Source organism: Aricia agestis, chromosome 5, assembly GCF_905147365.1.
Source record: "Aricia agestis chromosome 5, ilAriAges1.1, whole genome shotgun sequence".
NCBI classification, from domain to species: Eukaryota; Metazoa; Arthropoda; class Insecta; order Lepidoptera; family Lycaenidae; genus Aricia; species Aricia agestis.
Genome location: NC_056410.1, coordinates 19,207,390 through 19,234,374, shown reverse-complemented (window position 1 = coordinate 19,234,374; position 26,985 = coordinate 19,207,390). Strand labels below are relative to the sequence as shown.

At 35.2% G+C, this 26,985-nt stretch overlaps 1 protein-coding gene across 1 annotated transcript; it reads right to left on the bottom strand.

Annotated features, from left to right (window-relative positions):
- Positions 1 to 995: 995 nt before the first annotated feature.
- LOC121727234 (cytochrome b5-related protein-like) lies at positions 996 to 26,985 on the bottom strand. Its single transcript, XM_042114950.1, has 6 exons — positions 26,891 to 26,985; positions 21,654 to 21,883; positions 20,347 to 20,756; positions 7,189 to 7,377; positions 5,277 to 5,501; positions 996 to 1,942 (listed from the first exon to the last, which is right to left on the bottom strand). The coding sequence occupies exons 2-6, from the start codon at positions 21,867 to 21,869 to the stop codon at positions 1,645 to 1,647; spliced, it is 1,338 nt and encodes a 445-aa protein (XP_041970884.1). The 5' UTR covers positions 21,870 to 21,883; positions 26,891 to 26,985; the 3' UTR covers positions 996 to 1,644.

Here is a 26,985-nt window from a genome sequence, read left to right as displayed (position 1 = left end):
TTAGTTATATTTATGGGTGATAATAGTAACAGACTACAAATTGTTACTACATTTTTTCTAGGAAATAGCTTTTATTTCCACAGGGTACAAGACGTAACAATAGCGCTTCAATGATTTCCTGATGGACGCTAACAGAAGCCGTCGTTCCGGGTCTAGTTCTCTAAGAATTTTCTAGATTTTCTTCACAATTTTCTAGTTACGACCTTAATTCTTGTAGCTTTTATCATTACTGTAAAAAGTTTTTCGATAATAGCTATATGAAATGTTCTAACCTCCAAATTAACTTGCTTTACCTGAAGCCACTTGGAGAAATCTGATTCATTGTCAGTCTTTCATGCGAATTTTCAATAGGAATAGTTATGTAATGCGTTTTTGTCATATTATTTTCAGAAACATATTTTTATGTCTCGGTTGTGACTCCAGAGCCATACGTCCATAACCATATAATTAGGCCATAAAAGTACCATTTCTTTGGTGAGCAGTGCTTTTCAACCTTTTATAAGATTCGACTTTTTTATGGTATGGAAAAATATTTCGCCTTTTCCGTTCTCTCTCCTACAGCTTCTGATGGACCCACATGCTGACACTGCAGGTAGTGATGATGATGCAATATGTGTTATTGTAGTACAAGTTAATAACATTATATTGTCTGCTCGGCGAGGCGACCGCACACTACAGCCTGTGGGCTAGCCCTGCCTTTTGTTCTAATAATATTAATTTGGTTTATAATAGCCTATTTCGATTATCAGCTAATACAATAGATAAGCTATTTACGGCTAATCAGTACTAAAAGCATTTTGCAGTCAAAATAGTGGAAAATTACTGGTATTTACAAAAAACTTTTTTGCTAGAGAGGCAACATGCATGCAAGTCAGGTGCTGTAGTAAGTACAACTAAAGTTTATTAGTATTTGCATTGTATACCTAGCATTATATGGGTAAGTGGATGCTGGAATTTAGCTAAAAAAAATCCATAAACTCTGTAATATTTATCATTATTTTATTACACACATAAATCGTTATAACATCAAAATACCCACAGCCATGTTGTAGTAAGGTTCCTTAAAAATAACACTTTTGGACGAAATGTCCAAAAACCTATTCAAAAATTAAAATTATTTTCATTAATTTTAAAGCTTTAATTTGTGCATGTATTGTGCTAAATATTTTTTAGACACAAAATTACCCCTTTGAACCGTGACTTACACTTATCCCACAGTGGCGTAGCGAGACATTAGGGGCCTCCATATAAAAATTGGAGCCTCAGCTCAAATGAAGGTTTCATACACGTTTGTACCCTGTAGCCTATACAATAACCTGTAGCCCATTGGCGTCGTATAAATGACGGTTTTTAATTCAATGACATCTGTCATGTTTGACATAAAAAGGCAGCAATGATGCAGGAAAAAATTTTAAAATGTCACGCCTCTTGCATTGCTATCTCAAAAATCAAAATATATAGTATAATTGCCCTGCCGATTGATACAGAATCTTATGTGGTGGAAAGTGTCAAAAATTCTTATCAAATTTCAGAACCACCACCCTCTGTGTCCACGGAGCTCTTTTGGTTTGGTCTGTCACTATTGGCAAAATATCGAAAACCCTCATTGATACAACGTTTAAAGCTTCACCAAAGTCTTTGTGTCTACTTAAAACTAGCAAAATACTGCCTAAAATCGTGCGGTCGTTTCCTCGTCAGCTGTTTGCTCTGGCTAATCAACGCTTTGAAGAACGTCGACATTCGTAGTTCCGTCTCGAACTTTTTGCAGTGCTCTATCACCATGGGGTAGAGGTACTGGAGTTCCCCATGATCTAAAGTGGGAAAGAGATGGTGGAGGGAATGGCTGCCGAAGCGGGTGAGGCTCTTGAAGTGGCTGCTGCTGTGGTCGATGTTGTCCACGATCGTGTGGATCTGATGGACACCCCAGTCGAGTTCTTCATTGCTGAAATTTTATGATTTTGATTAATTCATTTTATTAGTATATTTAAAACTATAAAGTCTAAGGTACTCCTTAGCCAAACTAGTACATAGGGCCTGTTTCACCACTAATTCCTGATAAGTACCGGATGGGGTATCCACAACTTTTTTGACAGATTGAGTATGGAGTATCTGTTAGATAAGTTGTGGATTGCCTATCCGGCACTTATCAGAGTAGTGAAACAGGCCCTTATTTTTTTTTGTGAAATAAGGGGGCAAACGAGCAAACGGATCACCTGATGGAAAGCAACTACCGTCGCCCATGGACACTCGCAACATCAGGTGGGTTGCCAGTTTAATCGGACTATGTTTAAGTTCTATAAATAATAATAATAACAATAATATTAGACCGTGGGAAAATTGCCGCTTTTATCTGTCCATTGTAAATATTTGTCCAGTGTTTATATTTCATGTATGTGTTTGTTGTTATGTTTACAAGATATACTTATAAGTTATAAGAGAGTGCCGTTTGTGGGATCACAGACTGACAGGGGGCCACGGAGGATCAGGCGCCACGGCTTGCCGCGGTCGATGCCTGAGTGGATTACCCCTTTAAACATGCGGTGTGTGCATTGCACAGCCATAGCCGAGTTTAATTTTAAGTAGGTAGTTAAATGTTGTATGCGTCATGTCAATTTACTTGAATTCCTTGTTTTATTGTTATTTAACTCTGGCTGTGTTCTGTCCCTTTCACATGTTTAATAAAGTTATTTTTATTTTATTTATTTAATAATAAGCTAAGCCATTGTCTTTGATACATGCTCTATAATAATAGTTCGTCGATTTCTTAACCCGTCGTCATCTTTCACCTAATCACAATCATAACTCTGTTTATGAATCAGGTTACTTGGCATCAGCCCGTACCTGAATCTTTTATCCGGCTAATAGCCGAGAGTCGAATTGTTTACAACATAATAATAATAGTAATAATATATATGGACGCTTCACATCACGTCGGTCTGGCCCCGTGCTAAGTTCGGAACTCTGAAGGACTTGTGTTACGGGTACCAGACAACGGAAATATATTTAATATTTTTATACTATACATAGGTATATTTAAGATTTTTATTATATTATACACATATTTAATACACATCCATGACCCAGGAACTTTGAAAACTTTTTGTTCCGTCGGCGGTCATTCGAATCCGCGACCCCCGGCTTGAGCTACCAACAACCCACCAACTGTGCCACAGAGGTCGGCAAAATAAAACTAGTCGGTTTCCGGATTGAATATGAATATTAATTCACAGGTACTCTCTTTTTTATTCTCGTAATCCGGTCGAACGGACACGACTAGCAAGAGATCAGGCACATACCCTTACTTCTTACATGGCCATTAGACGCGTGTATCAATATTAACCTATCAATCCCCAAGCGGCAGCCGGCTGCCGTATAACAATTGAAAATCTATTGTGTCTGCGATACCCACGATGGAGGTGCAACGTAATTTTTTTTTTTTTTATGAAATAAGGGGGCAAACGAGCAAACGGGTCACCTGATGGAAAGCAACTTCCGTCGCCCATGGACACTCGCAGCATCAGAAGAGCTGCAAGTGCGTTGCCGACCTTTTAAGAGGGAATAGGGTAATAGGGGAGGATAGGGAAGGGAAGGGAAGGGAATAGTTGAGGGTAGGGAAGGGAATGGGGTAGGGGTTAGGGGATTGGGCCTCCGGTAAACTCACTCACTCGGCGAAACACAGCGCAAGCGCTGTTTCACGCCGGTTGTCTGTGAGAACGTGGTATTTATCCGGTCGAGCCGGCCCATTCGTGCCGAAGCATGGCTCTGATTAATGGAAATTGTAATTATTATCCTCACCAAACATAGAAATAACTTATAGTGTCGTTCCAATGACGTGGGAAGTAAACCCACGGCCTCATTTTTTTTATTTTTACTCATCTTTTTATTTTTATATTTTTCTAGCAATTCAATTAGAGAGTATAATGTAATATGGTTTCATCCATGTGTAATAACATATTTTTGCTACATTTTCTCTAAAGCATTTTATTACTTAGAATAAAGTTTTTATATTTCAAATTCATGTGCAATTATTATTTTCTTGTTACCTTTTCTCGAAAAAAGAAGAAATAATAAGGATGATTTACATCGTCTTATACATCAAAGCGTTTACCTCATACGATGAAGAGAAGCAATCTACTTTTCGTTTAAGAAGGAAGTAACATTTAATTGGCACTTTGAAATCGATTATACTACGCAATATTTGGTTTGAACATTTATTAAGGACATCAAACCGATATAGCAGCCGAGCCGAGCCAGCTTGATGGAATTAAATATATCGATTTAGAATAAAACTATCGAGCAATGCGGTATGTGTGGACGAAATCCAGAGCCGCGGGTTTTGCTCGACGTTATTGCTCGATCGAGCAAAACCGTATGTGAGTACTTAGCATTATAGGTAGAAAACTCTCGATTACCTATATAAAGATACTAGATGACGCCCGCATTTCGGTTGCGCCAAAATTCGTTTATTTCGCGAAAACCGTATTCTTTCCTGGACAAAAAGTATCTCATTTCCCGGGACTTAAAGTATTTCCATGCCAAATTTTAGCAAAGTCGGTCCAGTGTTTTAGGCATGGATAGCATTACCTCTTCATGCCCAACGTATTTTCATGATCGACAGACGGAAAAACACACTTTCGCATTTACAATATTAGTTTGGATTCTCGAACTTTACTCGTTCATCAAGCAAAGACTTTGTATCAATTTATCTTATACAAACTACACAGGAATTCAAAAGCTAACCGGGGAAGTGGGAACGGTACAGCAATAATTCTAAAACTGATTACACAGTGGCAGTGCGTCGGTTTATGCAAACGAGCGACACGTTTGTGCGGAAATAATACACAATTGCGTAAATTAAACGCAAATCCGGCGAATTCGGAATAGCTGGTGAGATACCGAATTTAGGTGAAGCTGTATACTTCTATACGGAAAAGCAGATCTGGGTTGTGAGAGTCGGGGCTGACAAAAACAGGTCTAGGTTGTTAGAGTTGGGGGTTATAAAATTGTTATTATTATAAAAGACACTGCCATACGAATAATATAATATCTATGTTATATGCCTAGCATGGTCATTGTAGGAAGGGTTTAATCTGTAGAAGTGAAAAACTATGGATCGTCAAAGGAATTTGGTCATTTTGCTTCTAGAATCTGTGTGGGTTACCTATTTTTATTCTATCGCATTCATGTAAGCGAAGTTAAATAGTGAATCTGTCCTATGGGCTATGAGTTAGTTTCATTAAGGGTTTCTTAAAAAAATAGTAATAAAAAATATTTACCTGGGTATATCACCCTCGAAAAAAGTCGTATGTCCATGATGACCAGCTGTCAGACCGAAGACCATGAAAGCCAAACTGCTCATCAATACCATAGCTAGCCATATAACTACAGCCCATGGAAAATATATGCCGCTGGCTAGCCACATCCAAACGGGCAGCGTGAAAGGTATCAGGGTGTCCAACGCAAACTCTTTGCCATCCAATCTGAAGATACTTGCCACGAGTCTGAAATGAAAACAAAACTATAGTTAACAAGATCGCGTCGGCCTCAAAAATAATTTCTTCGCTAAAAACAAATACTAGATTGCAATGAACTTTTGAGTTTTAATGATCCTCACTAATCTAATGATGCCTCTCAAGGTGTAATCCGAATAATCAATAATACCCAAGAAATAAACAAATATTCATTGAATGAAGCATAACTTTTCTTCAAGGGTATTTGGGTAAAAACTTTTAATAATAACAACCTGTTTGCTTGAGAGGGATAAAACAAGTAAGGTACCTACTCAAAGCAGTAAGAAAGTCATAAAAGTATTATGTTACACAATTTGAAATATTTATAGTAAAAAGTTTTTTTTCTCGGTATCATTAAAAACTACACTAGCCATTAAAACACTGTCTGACCCGGTTGACATTGGAGTGTTTTTAGATTATTTTGGTTACCTAAGAACCCACGAATTGGATGTTATGACGACAAATCTATAACCAGTTTTATTTATTGTATTGTTAGCAATGTAATAAATAATATTGATAATATTGATAAGAATCATACGAGGTGTAGTAAACAATAATAATATTATTGTAACGTTATAATTTTAAGTCTTCGCAAAGCAGTTATGTTATGGTATGGTCGATTTTGCTCGTACTAAATCTTGTTTAAAATAAAATTATTACTTTTTTCTGTTTTCTTTTCAAAGTAGAAATATTATCTAATCACCGTAAATTTAATGCTGACGTATAAAAATATTAATTTTGCAGTGATATCTTTTGACTGAGTCTTTTGAGGTACCTATATAAATGTAGTTTGAAGTTTCCATACAATAATTATTACTTCAACATACAATTATTGGTATGTTGAGACCGCATTAAGTTGCAGAGATTTAAGATTTTCTAATTTTCCGCAATTGGTAGGCATCATTAGCATCAACGTTCTGAAAGTATTTGTTACAAATCTATTCGGAAATAAAACAATTTTTATTTTTTTATTATTCATGTGTAAAGTATAGACAACAAGATGACTAAGACGGAGCAAAACCATTATTACAAACTAGCAATTATCTGTCAAACATGGTAACTGCACAAATTAAGTAGGTAGTAGTAGTAGAGAACTAACTACTAGAGTTAAACTTAAGTAGTTATATTAACTTGCTGTAAGAATTGGTAGATGAATATGGCAAAAGGAAAATCAGGTGTTAAAGTGGGACGGTCATAGTCACATTTCTTCTTGAAAATAATTAATTAAAAACAATACATCAATAGAAAACTGTTGCTTATTCTTCTAATTGTTCGTATAGTTATTATAATTATTTGCTGTACGGAATAAATAATCTAATACGCGTGCGAAAAACTTTGGAACCCTTTTTACGAAAAATGCGGAATAGTAGGAGCATGAAATTTTGCACATTTGTAGTTTATAATATGGAAAAGAATATTGTTTTAAAATTATGCTTTTATCATACATAATTTTGATAAATAAACATTACACACACTACAACGCGCACACTACCATGTTTTGACTGACAAGCCTATACACACGAATTTATACTCCTTTGTTTATGGTTGAAGTCTATTGTCAAATTAAAAATTGATTGTTGTTTTTTTTATTAAATCTGAAATAGTCAGTACCTTAAACGGGTAGCCAAAAGAAGGTTTAAGGTCGAATTTCGACCATTGGGCGATCTCTAGTACTTACAATTTTGCGAATAACCCCAAAGAAGCGAAGAGGTATATGACTGGGAAGTAGATAGCCGCTAGCTGTGCCCAGAACGGTTTGTCTGGTTTCGGCAGGTACTGGAGGAAGGGCTCCAACATACTCAACTCCAGGTCGTGAGCTGTGTTGGTGTAGAGGTGATGAGACATGGCATGGCTCACTCTCCATTCACTGGAAATATGAAAAAAATTTAAGACGTTAGAAGCAGGTAAGTAACAGTTTTAAAATTGCCGTCTTTTGCATAATCGGAGGCTTCAATTCTGGCTACACATTAAATCCACATTTTTTTATTTATAAAAAAATGTGGATTTAATGTGTAGCCAAATATATTAGCCAGATGATGAAGTAGGTAAGTTACAAGGTTTGATCAATTTACAAGGGAAGAGATGAGTAATTGACTTATGTTAGGTACAAAATGTTAGTTCATTTCATCCACTCATATTTTTTTTTATGAAATAAGTGGGCCAACGAGCAAATCGGTCACCTGATGGAAAGCAACTTCTGTTGCCCATGGACACTAGCAGCATCAGAAGAGCTGCAGGTGCGTTGCCGGCCTTTTAAGAGGGAATAGAGTAATAGGGGAGGGTAGGGAAGGGAAAGGGGTAGAGGATTGGGCCTCCGGTAAACTCACTGACTCGGCGAAACACAGCGTAAACGCTGTTTCACATCGGTTTTCTGTGAGCCCGTGGTATTTCTCCGGTCGAGCCGGCCAATTCGTGCCGAAGCATGGCTCTCCCACATCATATCTTCAGTTGTGTCTAGTCATGGCGATTCACACAAACCATCTTTAATGATGACATAATGATATTATTATGATTTATTAATATTTGCTGAAAGTATAATATTAATATTATACTTTCAACAAATATTAATAAATCATAATAATATAAATTTTGATATTTTCCTACAATTCCTTCCTGGACGATTATGAATATGAATTAATTAATTCATATTCATAATCGTCCAGGAAGGAATTTTAGGTACCTACACGTAAATTATAATTCTGTTATTAAAGTAGCCTTGGTACTAAACAAACGTCAGGCATTCTCAAGGGATATAATTAAGTAATTTAATTCATTTTTATTGAGTATAATTAGTTGGATGTCATATGAAATGAGTTTAAGGAAAAATTCTTTAAGATCCATTCTTATATTTTGAAATTTACTATGTACTAAGTAGGTACTTATAGTTAAAGTTTATATGTATGCATTTAAAAATTTTAGTTATATGGCGTGTTTTATTCCTTTTACCTGCTGGAGACCTTGCAATTAAGCTGATTCTATATAAAAAGCGGATTTTTTAAACTATCGAGGTCAAGTTAAAATTGTATTTTATGCATTTAAAATCGCGTAAAACGAAACCAATGAAATTGTTTCAACATTTTAGTTGGAATGCCGTATTAATTTTTGGACCACAGTTATACTTGTATCAACTATATTGTTATCTCTTTGATTCTTTCATTAAAGAAAGACAAATGATTAGCGCGAGTGGGCCTAAGCTTAAAAGTTTGTGTTTAATGACAATTAAGAATTGCTCATTTGCTCGAAGAAACCTCATTATTTGAATACACTTTAAGGATTGAGAGCCTTTGAGGAGAACTTTTTTGGAGTTGCTCATTAAAGGTTCGCGCTCACTTTGTCGGCGCGTGCCGGGGCTTGCCGGGGCGGATCGGGGCTCAGCGCAGTGCAATATGCGCTATAGCACACTATTGCCGGGCCGGGCCGCATCGCAATGACGGATTTTGAGTACTTTGGATAGCTCCACTCTTAAATCATTCGTGACTCGATATATCAAAAACATTGCTATATTGTACTAAAATCTACTAGACCGTATTTTAGAAAATGTACCTTTATTAATCAATGTCTTCATTATGCACTTTAATTTTTTATATTATTTGTTATATTATAATATCGATATTCTATTAAAATTTACAAAAAATTTTGGACTACTAAATCGTCATTCATTTGACCTCAAATCTACCAAAAAGTTGAAATCTATGTGAAGTGTGGTCACACTATTGCCGGGGCGCAGCGAGTTTGTCGGGCCTTGTCGCATTGACGGAAATCCGCTGCGCCCCGACACAGTGTGCGATAAGCGCATCCACTTCCATACCAATTGTATGGAGGCGGATTTTTGCGATGAGCCCCGGCACGGCCCGTCTCAATGGGCTCACTCCTTAAACGGGCAGGCAGCGGCCGTCAGCAAAAAATAATTAATTTGTATACTTACTTTCAAACAAGGGTTTGCTTCAGTACAATATGTTGATTTAAGTAACGAAGTCCTAGGCTGAGTTTTGGATTTAGGTACCTGCTGAATTTAGTTTCCTTAAACTTTTAACATACTCAACATAATATTATGTATGTGATAGAGTACTCTCATATAATATTATGCTTATTAATTATTATACTCGTACGGCGTACTTTATGGTCGATATAGTACTCGTAATAGAATCTTTAGGATTTGAAAGAAAAGTCAACAAATTAAGTGATGCTTTAAAAATAGTTTACTACACTATACACCATAACTATAATCTTTTTAAAGCATCACTTAATTTGTTGATTTTTCTTTAAAATCCTAAAGATTCTATTACTATATCGACCATAAGGTACGTCCTACGAGTATAATACCTACATCATCATTTTGTTTTACAACGGATTTACGTTTGCCTTTTTTATAAGAAGAAATCATAAAAAGTACTGCAGTCTGCACATTTATTACGTCATATTATGGTTTTTACAATCATTTTGAGCACGTCTCTGACTGTAATCACTTGTATAATAAGATGTTCACTGCAGAAGATATTAATAAACAAAAAACGAATTCTGACGTTGATCTTGTAGCTTGTAACGAAGCCAGCTTTTTAAAGCTTTTATGAAAGTATTAAACGTATTTTTAATGTTTTCATTTTACAGAAGCTTTCGCCGATCGTAATAAGAGCGCCCAAGAAGCTTATAAGGAGCTTAAGACCTCAGTAAAAGTGCGATGGTCTAGCCAATTTACAGAGACGTATAAACTGAACTCGAGACAGTTTGTAGTTTATATCCTTCCTAAAATATGGACTATGGATAATTATAAATGCGAAAGTGTGTCAGTCTGTCTCTCTGTTACCTCTTCACGCCCAAACTTATAGTCCCGTGAAAGGATATAGAATACTTTTTATCCTGTAAAAATAAATGGTTCCCGTGCAATAAACCAATTTTGGGGCAATGGATTCGCAGGTGTCTTTTTATCTACTTACTGTGTATTAGTTTATAGTAACTATACAAGACTAGATGAACCGGTGAACTTCGAATCACTTCCCATCTGACATATTAAACCTTCTATGGACTTCCACGAATATTTCTAGACTAAAATTAGCTAAATCGGTTCAGGCGATTTCGAATTTTAGCAAGACCAACAAAATTCATTTTTATCTAGATAATAATACACACTATGACACGAGAATTTTATATATATAAAATTCTCATGTCACAGTGTTTGTGCGCGAACTACTCCAAATCTGTATTTACCATCAAGGAAATTGATTCCTAGGCAGTTGACAGATCAACGTCATTTGGTCTCCGATCATGTCGATTCAATTGTGATCTGTCGGCTGAGATTGACGTAACTCGACCCAACTATGTAGGTCCCTAATCTGCCTAGGATTCAACTTCTCTGATAGTACATTCGTTAGGCCCTCAGGCCTAACGAATGGTAACGAATGGTAGAGGTTTTTATCTACTTTTTATATCGTTACTACTCTAGAAATAATTTATACGGCAAAACAATGTTTGCCGGGTCAGCTAGTTTATAATATTTAGATTTGCTTGTCTTTGTATGGCATTGTAGAAAATCACATGAGAGACGATTAGAAAGTATAGATGTCGCTTCGCGATTTTAGTAATTTAATTTTGGAACATTGTTGTGGCAACATTTACACCAAAATATTATAAACTTTTTTCTAGCACTTTATTGTTTTATATTAATTCTTATAAACATTACAAAATCGCTCGCTTAAAACATTAAAATTGTAAGAAATTATAATAATGTGGAATCAGTGCAACAAAAGTGTTTATACTGTGAATCATGAATTTCCATCAAGAAGTTACAGTGAGTACATTCATTATCATAAATAAAAAAAATGTTTATCGGATTTCTTAGCTGATGTTTTAAAATGACGTACTTATTTAATTACATTAGTTTTTCCTATTGGAAAATTTTGGGGTAGCTTAATTACAAAAATATTTGAATTCCTTAGTATTTCTTATTGAAATACTTCAAGCGCTTGTTAATAAAAATTCTTGAGCTTGAAATATTGTAACCGTCATCCTTATCATATTTCGAATATTATATTTTAAGATCCATAGTGACTTTAAGATATTAGATTCAGCACTTCACAACACAGCATCGAACAAAAAAGGCAATTACAATGTTTTCTGTGAGTCATCAAATGTGGCAAATCATGGTCCTTCCTAGTTAAAAAGTTTATAATTATAGTCATATTGTATTCTATCTGTCTGCAAAAGTAGAGTAACAAATTGGCTTATAAATCTGAATTACGAGACCACTGAAAAATTAATTGCAATACCAGAATAGTATACCAAACACACGCACACTCACACACACACACTCACACTCACACACACACACACACACACACACACACACACACACACACACACACACTAACACACTAACACACAAACACACACACAGGCACATACACACACACTCATACACACACACACACTCACTAACCCGACTTCACCAGTTACCAAGATGTCGTTCTGTAACCGCACTAATGTAACCAAGACTGTGTAAAGTGTATATTTGGGATTAAGGCCTGTTGTAATGAAATACAGGCTCACGCCCAGTTTAGGCACCAGTCTCCCACAACAACCTAAGATTGTTATATTATAGTCTAACGGCGGTTCCCAATATTTGATCTATCTCTGGTTTTGCCCTACTAGAGATAGGCATAGCTCACAATTGACATAAAATATATGTCTCTAAATGTCTAATGTGAGCTATTCCTATCTCTAGTAGGGCAAAACCAGAGATAGATCAAATATTGGGAACGGGCGTAAGTTAATTATGTAATTGAATCTTGTGGTGAGAAAATAAATCATTATTATTATTATTATTTAAAATAGATTTGTCTCGGCTTTAACCGGTAGAATGAAGCAGGTACGGGCGATTGCCAAGTATCCTGTTCATGTAGTGTGAAAAAAGTTTAATTGGTATGAGTTGAAGGGAAGGATGAAGATGAATTAAGGAAGCGGCGGACTATAGAGCAGGTATCTATAACGATTGACTTTTGTAACTGTATATATGTGTTTTTGTGAAGGTCAAGGGATTTAAGTGCAGCGGCAAGCGTTTTTGGAATAACACCGGTTGAGGAGATGACAATCGGGATTATTTTTACTGTGTTTTGATGCCACATTTGTTTGATCTCATCTGCAAGCGGTATGTATTTTTGGATTTTTTCTGTGTGTTTCTGTTTCAGGTTGTTGGTGTTTGGAACGGCGACGTCTATAAGGTAAGTGGTTTTTTCAGATTTAATTGTGAGGGTCATGTCTGGTCTATTGCTTAGAATGGTGCGGTCTGTGACGATATCGCGATCCCAGTAGAGTTTTACGGAGTCATTTTCTAGAACGTTAGATGGTTTGTATTTGTAGTACGGTGTATGTGTATCTATAAGGTTAAACTTGATTGCTATTAATTGATGTATATGTTTGGCTACGTTATCGTGACGGTGAGTATATTCTTTATTTGCTAATGAACTGCATCCTCCGGTAATATGGTCTATTGTCTCAGTGGTTTGGTGGCATAATCTACACTTATCAGTTTCTACGAATTCTTTGAGGATAAATTTGGAGTAATTGCGAGTTTTGATAATTTGGTCCTGTATAGCTATTAAAAACCCTTCTGTTTCACTATAAATGTTGCCCTTAGTTAACCAACAGAATGACGCGGCTTGATCGATATGGTCCTGGCTTAACTGGTACGGAAATTTACCATGTAGAGCCTTGCTCTTCCATTTTTCTATTTTGTTGTCAATTTTAATTATTTTATTTTGAGGGTCAAATTGGTCATTATTAAACTGTAGCGGTGTTCCAGAATGAGGTAGACTTACAATGGCTTTATGGAGTGGGCTTGTGTTAGCTTTTGTCTTGAAATATTTTCGGAGGTTATCTATTTGTGTGTAATGTAGATTTTTTATGTCTATAAAGCCACGCCCTCCCTGCTTCCTCTTTATTGTAAATCTTTCAACTGCTGAATGGATGTGGTGAATATTGTGTTTGTAACAAGCGGTTCGGGTTGCGGTGTTGAGAGCTTCCAAATCAGTGTCAGACCACCTGATAATTCCAAATGAATATGTTAATATAGGGATCGCATAGGTATTTACAGCTTTAATTTTGTTTCGGCCTGACAATTGAGTTTTCAAAATTTTATTAAGTCTCTGTTTGTATTTAATTTTTAAAGTATTTTTTATTTCTTTATGATCTATAGCTGTATTTTGTATATAACCTAGGTATTTATATGTGTCTTTAGCTTGCATGCTGTCTATTGTTCCTTCTTGTAGTTCTAAGTTGAGTGGTTCTGTATGTGTATGTTTGCCCTTAAGAATGCAATTAATTTTACATTTATCAGTTCCAAATGTCATATAAATATCAGCGCTAAATTTTTCCGTTAATTTTAATAGGTGTTCCAGTTGTTGCCTGTCAGGTGCGAACAGTTTTATGTCGTCCATGTAAAGAAGGTGAGTGATTTTGATTTTATTGGCTTTATCTATAATGTATCCTAAGTTTGACCTATTCAGAGTTTTAGATAGAGGGTTTAAAGCTAAGCAAAACCATAAGGGGCTAAGTGAGTCGCCTTGGAAAATGCCACGTTTAATTTTAATTGGTGAGGTACTGACGGTGGTATTGACTGTTCTTAGATTGAGTTTAGTAGACCATTTATGCATTATGTATTGTAAAAAGTGAATTAAAGTATTATTAATCTTATATATTTGTAGGACATGTATCAACCAAGAATGCGGGACACTATCAAAGGCTTTTTGGTAATCTATGTATGCGTAATAAAGGTTCTTATGATCTTTTTTAGTTTGATTGTGTATTTGGGCGTCGATGATAAGTTGTTCTTTACAGCCCATTGAGCCTTTAGCGCAGCCTTTTTGTTCTTCAGGGATTATTTTATTATCAGTAATGTGCGTATTTAGTTTTTGTGTGATTATTGACGTAAGTAGTTTGTAAAGAGTTGGAAGGCAGGTGATTGGACGGTATTTAGTCGGATTTTTTGTATCATTTTTATCTTTAGGCTTTAGATATGTTATTCCTTGCATCATAAATAGCGGTACTAATTTGGGATCCTGGAGGGCTGAATTGAATGCTTTTGCGATGTAGTGATGTGTTGAAGTAAAATATTTTATCCAATAATTTTGAATTTTATCTGGTCCTGGTGCTTTCCAGTTCAGAGTCTTCTTTATGGCGTATGTGACATCATTATCATCTATTATAATTTCAGGCATTGGGTTAATATTGTGACATTCACTTATTTCGGTATCAAGCCATGAAGCGTGTAGGTTGTGATGGGCTGGTTTGGACCATAGGTTTTCCCAATAGTCCTTAAGTGCATCTGTACTAGGCGGTTGTGTGATTTTAATGTTTTCAGTGTTTAAATTTTGGTAAAAGAGCTTTTGGTTGTTAGTGAAAAGTAAATTATCCGTTCTTCTAGAGTTACTGATTTTAAGTCGGCGGAGTCTTTTTGATTGTGCTTGCAGTTTTTGTTTCAGAGTATCTAATAATTCTACTATTTGATCGTCAGTGAGATTGTTAGGGTTTAATTTTCGTTGTTTTGTGTGGCTAAGATTTCCTTTAAGGTACTGTGTAAGCTGTCCAATTTCTTTTCGTAGTTTCTTGACTCTGTTTTCAATTCGTAGTTGCCATTTTGGATTTTTCGGGTCTCTTGTTTTATTTGCTATATCTTTTTCAGGGGGGTTATTAAGTTTAGTGTGTAGAGTTGTAGTTGTTATTGCAGCGCAATAAATGGCACTGTGGATTTCCGCTATATCTGGTGTTTCTTTCGCTTCTAGATGTTCTCCTATTAACTTGTTAAGTAAATTTACCGTCTTTATTATGTTGCGTGTAATCTGGATTTTTGGTATTGCCGGTCTGAGTGTTGGATCTGTGTCGGCGTAATTAAGTAACATTTCTGTAAATACTTGACTAATTTTGTTATTCTGCGTTTGATCGGCGTCAGTTGTGAGTATGTCTGTCTGTGGTATTATTGCATTTTCTACAGTTTCAGAAGAGTTTGATAGAATTATGGGTTGATTATTATTTGTGGGTTGAATTGTAGAATGCTGTAGAGTTGGGTCGTCCGTTGCATTATGTGAGATTGTCAGAATATCGCAGGGGCTAAGCTGTGTGTCTATGCTACATATTGTATTGTTCTGGTCGTTGGAACAATCGAACGAATGCGCTACTGTATTTTTTATCTTGTCTCTTTCATGACTTGGTATTCTGTTATTGCGATGTATAACTCTGATTTGATCTGCTAATCGTTGCTCAGATATGTGTCTTAGTTCAGGGTAAGATTCTGTGAATTTTTTATGGAGTGATGGTCTGAATGCTGTGAGGTTGGCTTCGCATGATGTTACAATGTAGTAGCAACGGAGAAGTTCTTTGTTTATTTGATCAGTCCATTTCATCCGTTGTCTACTTTTTCCAGCGAGAGTGGTTGGAGGAAGCATTTCCTGCAAAACACTTCTTACTGGAGTGTTTATGATATGAGGCTGTGTAAGAGTATTATGATCTACGGTATTTGGATTAATGTATTCAGAATTATTTCTCGTAGACGGACTGATGTCAGGAATGGGCACAGGATTAGTAGCAATTGCTTCCTGTGTAACATCCTCTGACAATGGTGATAATGTAGTGGATCGTGATGAAAATGAGTTATTGAGCATGAATGACTGTGGTGAAGAGTGAAGCGATGGAAACAAGCTGACGGATGAGGTAGGAGATGAAGGATATGAATATGTGTTGCTTATTGTTTGGAAATTAGTATTCTCTGCAGCAGTACTAGACTGGGCAGTAGGATGCGATACGGTGCCCCCCCCAGAATACGAGGGACAGCCCGGGCCCGAAGGCCCGGGGCGGGATTCTCCATTGCTTTTCGCGCCGGTACCCGCCTGGGGTAATATATTTCTATTACGTAGTCGCATTTTTCATTATATTATTATATTAAAACAAAAATAGGAAGAGTTAACTAAAAAGGAAATATAGGTAGAGAAGAGAAAAAGGAGGGTGAAAATTAGACAAACCAAAAAAACAAAAAATTGCAAAAACAAGGAGTGATTAATAAAAAGGTGACGAAAAGATAGTGACGAGAAAGAAAGAACCGATGATCAGCCACGTGAGTACCTCACCCCGAAGAGAGTGGGGTGGCGCACCCAAGTGTTGCCCGGGGACACCAACTAGGAGGGACCGGCTTCACCCCCTTATTATTATTATTATTATTATTATTATTATTATTATTATTATTCTCAGGATATAAACACTTCGAGCATAATACAACTGATAGAGAGTAAATTAGTTATAAGTAAAACAAATTCCACCAAAACGCTTAATTTTCTTATAATGTTCTGTAGGGTGATTCACTAAGCGTTTCCGCGCGGAATTTTTTCGATGTAGGAATCTATTTCACTTTCAAGCAAATGACAAGTGAATACTTTCCGATTTTGCTGTCATTTTGACAGTAGTGACATTTATTTTGTATGAGTGAAATAGTTTCCGCCACGGATTCGAGAAGATCTCACCGCGGATGGGAGTTTGACAACCGAAGTCTTTCATTAGGTAAGATCTTTGATGTATTGGCTACATTCTGAATAGTAAATAGTGTTTTGTATTAATTTTTTTAATGAGTAGCAAATTTTTAATATTCAATGAAATACTCAAAATCATTCGTTGATTAAAACTCAGCTGAAATATATATTTTTTGTATGGTAAGACTAGTCTTAGTCTTAAAAATTTTGTTCATTAAATTAAGAGGTGCAGGAAAGTTTGGAGGTACAATAATTATTTTCCCATCTTTGATCTTGATACTGACAGCGATGAAATAACCAAGGCTATAATATAATGTTATACCGTAGCACTTATTGCCAAAATGCCAAAAAAAAAAAAAGTGTCAATTATTCTCTTTGGTTTCGGATTCATTTCGGCGACGGAAAGTTTGTGAATCGCTGTGATACTGACAGATGAAATCTTTTCACGTGAGATCTTTCCGACGATCGTGCATCGGGGGGCAGGTCTGTTTCAGAATTTACTCGTGAATCACTGTATTAAAAATATATATAATATCACTACTAGATAATGCCTTCTACTCCGTTGCGCTGAAATTAACCACGGTAACGGCACATTTTTCAGGGTAAAAAATATCTTGTGTCCATTCCCGGGACTTTAAGAGGATACACCAGGGGCTAGAGAAATGAAAAAAGTACGTGAAATATCTATAGCTGTCTCCCTTACCTCAAGCCTATACCGCAGAACGCGATAGAGACAACTGCAGAAAATCAACGATTCGTTGCGTTATCCCCTGATTCCTTCTCCAAAACTGAACCGATTTAAGTACTTTTTTCATTAAAGATTATTTAAAGGCTTGAGCTGTGTTCCTATGTGTTATTTTTTTTTTGTAAAATCTAGCCAAATCTGTTTTCTGGATGTTTGAACACAGTAGAAAATCTGGCCATTTTTTTGGTTTTTTAATAATTAAATTATGAAAAAAATGAAAACATAGACACATTGTATTAGTGGCCGTAGATATTCAGGAAAAAAAATATAACTCTACTAGCATTATCCAGAGAGGAAACAGGGGACAACGTTTGTATGGAAAAAGGGTGGTGTGGACTCTTCTTAAATCTGCATACCAAACATCAAAATCGGTTCCGTGGTTCAAGAGTAAAGAGGTAACAAACAGACAGACAGACACACTTTCGCATTTATAATATTAGTACAGATTTACTTCCTCTATGGTTGTATACTCATAGTATGTTACAATATTATAAAGTATTAAGTATACCAGTTTCGGTACTAGATATGACCTCACTCAAGGATCTCTAGCAACAAAATGTGTAACCCTCACCTTTCGCATTGTCATTATCACCGCTGCGAGCGAAATAAACAATTTTATTTTCTTACAAGATTTTAATATTACGAGTATATTCTTCCTAGTTGCGTAGAAGCCATGATGTGCTGCTGTTCGTGTTGTAAAGGACAGCTTGTAATTTTAATCACATTTTCATATAATATACTGTTGCAAAAATCTGACGAATGGATTTTAAACTTTGATGGCTTAAGGCAAAAATACAATTAGCTGTCTTTTTATCTAAAAAAAACCGGCCAAATGCGTGTCGCGCCACGCTAAATATAGGGTTCCGTAGTACCGCTAGTTTTTGTTTATTTTTATATGGTCAATGAATGTACATTTACAACGTGATTTACACTAAAAGCAACATCATCTCAGTTACGTTTAAAGGAATTTGATCGAAAAGTTAATTTATCCTTTTTCGAGAAGCAACAGTTTAGCTGGTAGAAGGGGGGGGGGGGGGGGGGGCACTGGACTCTTAACGATTTTTCCACTTTAAAACCGGTGGTACAAATGGATCTCTAAATCGGAAAATTATCTTTGAATACTCGTAATATAAAAAAAAAACCTATCCAACGACACCCCACAAGGCTGGGTGATCCCCGCTTGATGTGTATGGGAGGTATCAATATTTTTTTAAGATTTTATAGACCATTTTGTCGGCATCATTAATATACAGTGCATACATGCCGAATTACAGGTTTATATCCTATACTTTCTGAGCAAAACCGCGGAAAGACAGACGGACAGAGGGACAGACAGATGGACAGACGGACAGACGGACAGATGGACAGATGTGCAGATGGGCAGATGGACAGACAGACCGAAACTATAAGGGTTTCTTGTTGGCTACGGAACCCTAAAAGTACAGAAGTTGCTACAATGAAGTTGCTTGTCAAAGCTACTGTGTTCTGTCACAATAGACATAAGTGTGTAGGCGGATGAAGCCGTGGGCAAAAACTACTTAGTTATATTTTTTATTCCAGTAATTTTGTGTCCAAAGAAATGAATGTATAAACACAAGAGAATAATCATACTTAACGGACGTTGTTCATAGAGTCTACATCCTGAGGATGGAGCATCCTCAGGTGTGTTGGGGCGAAACGCGCGTCGAGGTTTTCAACCTGCATGGTGGTGAGGGGCCTCGCACGGATTTGCCAACATTATTGCTTGTGTGGTGGTGGTATTTGCAAGTTCTTGCATGCGAGTGTACGCATAGGCAGTATGGGAGGAGGGAGGTGCTGTACGCATGCCTATGCGTACACTCACTCATTTACTTAAATGTGGAAGTTGTTTTCGCGGAATATTGCTAAAAATAATAACAAACTAAATTTAAATAATCATACTGTTCTTGAAATAGTTTTATGCCCTGAACAGGTTACAACCATAAAGTTAATATCAACTTTATGGTTAACTTTTATGTTGCCTAAAATTAAATATTTGAGTATAATTTAATTTTAGGCAACTTAAAAGTTTGTTCCTCCAAAAATATATAACGTGATGATATCGCATAATATATTGTAACCATAAAGTTGATATTAACTTTATGGTTGTAACCTTGTTAAACCTGTTCAGGACATAAAACTATTTCAAGAACAGTATGATTATTTAAATAACTTTTCCGACTAAACTAGCAGATGACGATGGTATTTTTAAATATAAATAAAGGGAAACCGACAAATATACGGAAAGGTTATTAACATTAAACATTTAAAAACTAAAACTTGAAGATTTATCTGCAATTTTCAACATCCCACATAATAGTTATTTACCACTACTTACCTAAAGTTTATTATAGGTACTACTTACTTAAGCTTTACATAAATTTGAAGACTACCCACCCACTGTAATCTGTATCGATATAATACAGAGTGTAGTTACGTTTTTACAGCGCTGAGTTATGTACAATAATATATTGTAATTCTACGCTGAAACGTAGACTATACATGCAACAAATACTTCGTCAATAAAGCTTAGTAGTGTTATAACTTATAAGTGTTGGAAGCTTACCTGTAAGAGAATCCGCTGAAGTTGTACAAATACATTCGCCAGTTGTCAGCTCTGTGGAAATAGTTGTGGGCGCTGACTGTCATCATACAGAGCACATACGCCGCTCCGACAGTCGACACAGCGCCATAGAAGTAACTCTTTGTGCAGAGCCAGCAGGACAACGGAGTCAAAACGATCAGAGACAAAAACAGAGAGTCGATTATAGCGTTGCTCTTACTCCTGGTATCTTTCGGTATCTCTTTCAATTTAGCGACGACCTTTCCTTTCAGAGTTTTATAAAAGCCGTCCTCTTTAAACGTGTACGGGTAATTCCGAGGTGTTTTTGCTTCCCTCACGAAGTACTTGGGTAAATAGGATTCGGCGATGCCTCTTAAGTGGTGTGTTTCGAACGACTCCGTTATGTCCGTCCCCTGAAAAACAAACGTTTACTTTACACCTCAGTTTTAAAGGGTATTTCGTGAAGTATCAAGATTGTTAACAACTGGAACTTTTGTTGTTTACGTTAAAATACAAATAAATACTGTGTTACATTTCATTCAAAAATAGGTACACAAGAGCGTTAAAAGTGTTTGTAATTTTAAATTAGGTACTTAATTTTCTACATTTATCATATTAGTAGATAGACCTAAACTTCTAGAAATCAGCATTTTGGTTTTTATTCAAGTTTAAGTTGTATTGTAAAGAGCTTTCCGTATGCTTTTCATTGGACGTGACTCCAGAATTTTATACACAAGAAGGTCTATCGTATCGTGTTGTTTACGGCAATAAACGGCCTATGTTTTATCCCTCAAATAAAGTTTAACTAGCTATTTGACCGAGCTTTGCTCGGTATTCGATAAAACACGAATAAAATGACATTTTCTAAAAATTATTCCTAGCTAGATCGATTTATCGCCCCCGAAACCTCCTACATACTAAATTTCATGAAAATCGTTGGAGCCGATTCCGAGATTCAAATTATATATGTAAGTTGGTGATCTTATATATATATATATATATACAAGCTCGTTTAAAGATATAAAATAAGATAAGATTTCACCGTCTGAAATTACAACTCTTTTTTTTTTGAGAATTTTCGTATTAGGCTCTCAAACATCATAATATTATAATTATTATTTATTAACAGAAAACAGGCCTTTTAGCCCAGACCTTTTTTTCAAGAAGAATCGCCGTTCAAAATATATTATGAAGTTGACTTGGTTAAAATTAAGTTGAAGTTCGACTTGTCAATGTTTTCTTTATCGCTTCTTTATAGAAACAAAGAAGCGATAAAGAAAATGTCTTGACTACAGGCTGATATCACTCACCCTCGTCACCAGCAACCACTGCGACCCTCCCGGGTGGGATTTCACGAAGTCGGTAAGGTCGTATAGCTTGTCGTGCACCCTCCAGAGTCCCTCGGCCCCATCGTGCATACGCTTCCCCTTCAGCCAGAGGTCAGGGGACCTGGACACCTCGTCACGAAACGGCGGGTACCTCAGCTTGGGGAAACTCACTTGAGTTTTCTCTGCATCGGGCGCCATTTTAGAAGATACGTCTGAAAAGTAAGAGTGATCGACGTTCTAATAATAGACGAAAGTTCTACTCTAGAGGGGAGGCCGATCTATCCGGTCGGACTGATTGCAGGCCGACCAGACAATGCCTTATAGCCAAGACGCATCCTTTATCGTTTATAGAATCGCCGATAAAAATATATGAAATTGACATTACAAGACTCGAACGTCAATTTCATATTAGGTATAGAACGCGTATGTCAATTCCATATAATTTGATCGGTGATTAAAGAAGTGATAAATAAAATGTCTTGGCTATAGGGCCAGGCTTCCGTTTTGTGAATATAGGTATCTGTGTACCCCGACATGTGTGTCCGGTCAGGTTACCTGTGAATCGCAGGCTGCGAAGTCAGCCTGACCGGATCCTTTAGAGTATTGCCTATGCCTATAGGGTTTCAAATCATTATTTTTATCAGGCGCTTAATCTGCTCGTTCACATTATATATTTCTTAATACAGTACACCACATTGAAAGTAAAGTTTTAGAATATTTAGTTTATTGAATATATTTTGGGAATGCTCCTTTATTTTTAACAATTTTATTGCATTGTAATTAAAGCAATACAATTAACGCTTACTTGTTTTTAAATTTGTACATAAACCTAATGAAATATAAAATTTAACAGGTTTATAATGCAACAGCTATTATTTTTTATCAACGAATTTTTAATATTTTAGGCCACAAACGACCAAAACAGGTTGGAGATATTTTTCACTCAAACACACAAACAACTCAATCGAAAACTTGAAATTTGAAGGTTATTGCGATGGCGGTTAAGATAAGAAGCCTCATATGCAAAGAAAAACAATAGAATTTTGGAACTTTATTAAATATAGTAATAATAATTTATAATAATAACAGTAATTTGAAGATCAAAAACACGAATACCCATTATATCCTGTTTACTCTTAAGCTTTTTCTGGAGCATAAATTATAAAAACTACTGGCCACTTATTAATTATAATGAGTTGGCAGTAGCCACTACTAATAATAACATTTTCTTTATGGTACTGACTCAAATCTACGTCAACTAAGTACTCAATACTTGCTTTATCATAATTCATAACTCTTTAGTTTTTATTTTTATTTTGTGAGTGTAGAGTCTTTTTCTCTGTAAGTTCCACTTGCGTCAGTCAGGGCTTAATATTTGTGTTCCTCTCATTATTCGTATATTTTGTGAAAGAGAGCATTACATGATATTTTTGGAATAAGTGGGCTTAAGATTTTTATTGTAACAAAACAAAGTATAATATGTCGATAAGATTATAATTTATATGTTTTATTATACTTATGGCCTGTTTCACCACTTCCTGATAAGGCTATCCACCAATTAACTTGACAGATCAAGTATGGAAAATCTGTCAAAAAAGTTGTGAATAGCCTATTAGGCACTTTATCAGACAGTGGTGAAACAGACCCTTAGCCTTGTAACTTTGAAATATTATAATATTAGTATCGGTTTATATTGCTGCAATTGCATTGACAGTAATAACATACACTTTCCATGCACTTTTTCCACTTTTATTAATTTATTTTATTACAATTATGTTTCACACGACCGGTTTCGATAAAATCATCATCAGGTGTCAAAGGTGGTTTTATCGAAACCGGTCGTGTGAAACATAATTGTAATAAAATAAATTAATAAAAGTGGAAAAAGTGCATGAAAAGTGTATGTTATTACTGTGAAACATGAATTTCCACCAAGAAGTTACGGTACATTCAATATCATATACAATTGTATTGAGTTTTGCCACAATCCATGCTAAGAAAGTTTCTGTCTGTCTGTCTCTTTATACTTTACTTTATTAGTCTATGTTTAAGACTCAATGTTTACTCTAGTGGTTTAGGCGTTAAGATGTAAATGTTAACGCCTAAACCACGCGCGATAACAAAACAAAGTGAATGTATGTGTCTTGTATACTTATACAAGGTTTAACAAAACTAAGTGATAGTACCTACTTTAGTGTTTAGGGTGTGCACATGTTCCTTGTAGAATGTTCACTGTAAAAGTAACAGCGCTGAAAGAGTTTTTTATTCACTTTTGTGTGGGGAAACCATTGATCTCCATTATACATGCACAATCAAAAGTCACTTATTATAAAAATGTATTATTTTTGGAAGAGTTTTCTGGTGTTGCTCATAATAAATGCGCCAATTTCATAATTCGATTAAATCCAGGACTTTTTTCTTCTTTCCGATTACAATCTTAGTGCCCATGGAAGTTCCTTACCCACTTTATTAAATTTTATTTTTTTCAAAATTGATGTGGCCAACTACAAAGAAACATTTTGTTTCTAGAAAGATATTGTACTTACCTATCGAGTGTATTTTGAACTATCATAACTCTGTTTCGTGGCCTCGGTGTGTAATATTATGATAGCAAGTTTGGAGACTACGAGGGCATAATATGGCCGAAATATGCACTATCAACAAAAAAAATGCCATTATATGCACTATCGCCTAAAAAGCCTCATTATATTATATGCATTTGCATATGCAAGTATTCAAATGCATATAATCCGATATGAGTTTCCCCATACAAAATCTACAAGGAACACGTGCACACCCTAAAGTCTAAATTATTATCAGTAGCGCTGCTTAGTTAGTTTTCTTACATCCTGTCTGTCTGCAGTAAATGTATCAGTGCTGTAAGAGTAACTTTTTTATTTTTATGGAAAAATAAATGACGTCAGGATATTTCTCCTAGAAACATAGAAGTCAATAGTATCTCTTTCAGCGCTGCACTTTTACAGTGTACTCTATATAAGAGACACATACGAAAAAGTATTATCAATTTATCACTTTGTTTCAAACAGTAAGGGAGATCGCAGACGACAGACTGTATGGGCGCCGCAGACTCGATCGCGTAAAAAGTCTGTCGTCTGCGATCTCCCTTATAATTTTATTTGCCGCCTTGCCGATATCGCACCAAAACCCTATTTTATATATCTCAGTTCAAAATTTATCTAAAAAAATTAAAATGTGGAATAATAATACATATTAATATTATGTAGTTTATGATATTGTAGGTAAATGTCGGCGTGTGTTTCGTGCGTGCGTTTTGCGTGCATAATATTATGGTAAAGGGACATTTTGCCGCAAAAATATTTATTTCATGGCCTTTTCCAGTGTCTTAAGTCTGTTATTATATATTAATATTATTATATTTTATCAAAATTGGTCCAGAAGCTTATATAATGTAAACTAACATAATATATCAACTCTACAAGCATTGAGTTAAAAGCAAGTCACGTACAAACAATAACGGGATGATTATCATTTATTAATAAATTAATTAAGTACTGCAATCATTAATACTTATTTATTTTTATTTATTCTTTATTGGGGTCTCCAAACAGTCTTACATATATTAATACGTGAGAGAAAAACTTTGTAACCCTTTTTACGAAAAATGGGGAAACGTAGGGGCATGAAATTTCGCACAGTTATAGTTTATATGGTGAAGGAGTGCATCGAGCTAATATTATTTTAAAATTATGCTTTTATCGTATATATTTTTAACAAATAAAACGTTACACACACTACGACACTACTACTAGGAAAAATGACAAATTTTTGAGTGACAAGCCTATACATACGAATTATAATCTTTTATTTATGGTTGAAGTCTGCTGACAATAAGTTGATAAATTGAAAATGGATTATTGTTTTTTTTTTAATTTAATTTTAGATACTATAAGACAATGCTTAAACGGCCAGTTTGAGATCATCTGAGTCCCAGAGACAAGAATTGAAAAAAACTATGATGAACTCAATATTTCATACAAAAAATAGGTAGTAGTCCTAATGTCGTTGCAAATAAGGTCGAATTTCGACCATTGGGCGATCTCTAGTATTAATAAAGTTACATCCATTTATAACATTTACCCAACGGCGGTGCCCACAGATGAATAATTAGTATAGACTCATAAAGTACAGCGTGTCCTCGTATAAACAAAAAAAAATACTCTTTTTTTTTGTTTATACGAATAACAACATAAAATAACAATATAAAAAAAATTAAAAGGGGTATTTAAACCACCCCTTTTATATTATTGCTGGCAAAGATGTTTAAGCATATGCTTATCTCTAAAACATCTTTGCCAGCAAACCTTGAAGTTAAAAAAAAATTGAGTAAAAACAATAAACACAAAAATATAAACACAATATTACGTGCACTTTTTCGACTATATTCATTAATTACTACAAATTTAACTAAAACACGACCGGTTTCGATATAAATCGTGATATATATCGAAACCAGTCGTGTTTAAGTTAAATTAATTGTAGTAATTAATGAATATAGTAGAAAAATTGCAAGTAATATTGTGTTTTATTTGTATTTAAAATGAATTTCCACTAAGAACTGACAGTACAATCAATTATATTATATAAAAACAATAAGGTACACAGGAGATATAAATAACAGTAAAACAATCAAAAAGACCTCTGTAAAAAGGGGTTCTAATTTTGCCAACAGAGGAGAGTGATTTAAGCTTCCAAAATTTGTACATAATATATTGATTCCAGCATACACTTTAATTTGCCCATAGCGTATATGAAATATATTTATGGTTTTTAAATTACGCGACAAAAACCATTTTGTCGCTTACGCCCTTTCTAATTCTTGCTGTTCCATTTCTTGTTAGAAAACAAGCAATCTAAAACGTATCCAACACGGTTTTTTACTTTAACCTTAATAAGGGAAAATCCTAAGGGCGCGTTTGCAAGTACACACTACACAACATCAAAAACGTCTACACATTGATAAGTAAAACTGGAAGCAAAATAGTCATGACAATATTTAATACTGTGCTCTGACCTAACCTAATTATTGTATGTATCGCTGTTTACTCGATTAGTTACAATAATATTATTCAATTTTTTTAGTAATTAATTAGATTTAAATATAGACGACACTATTATCAAAGATAACAAACTAATGAGGCTTATATTATAGGAGAAATTTATAAGATTGAAAAGAATACCTTGTTTATTTAATCCAGTACACTTCACAACAAATTAATTATAATTGGTAATATACAACCGGCGTGTTATACTGGCTGGCCGTGACTGACATGCG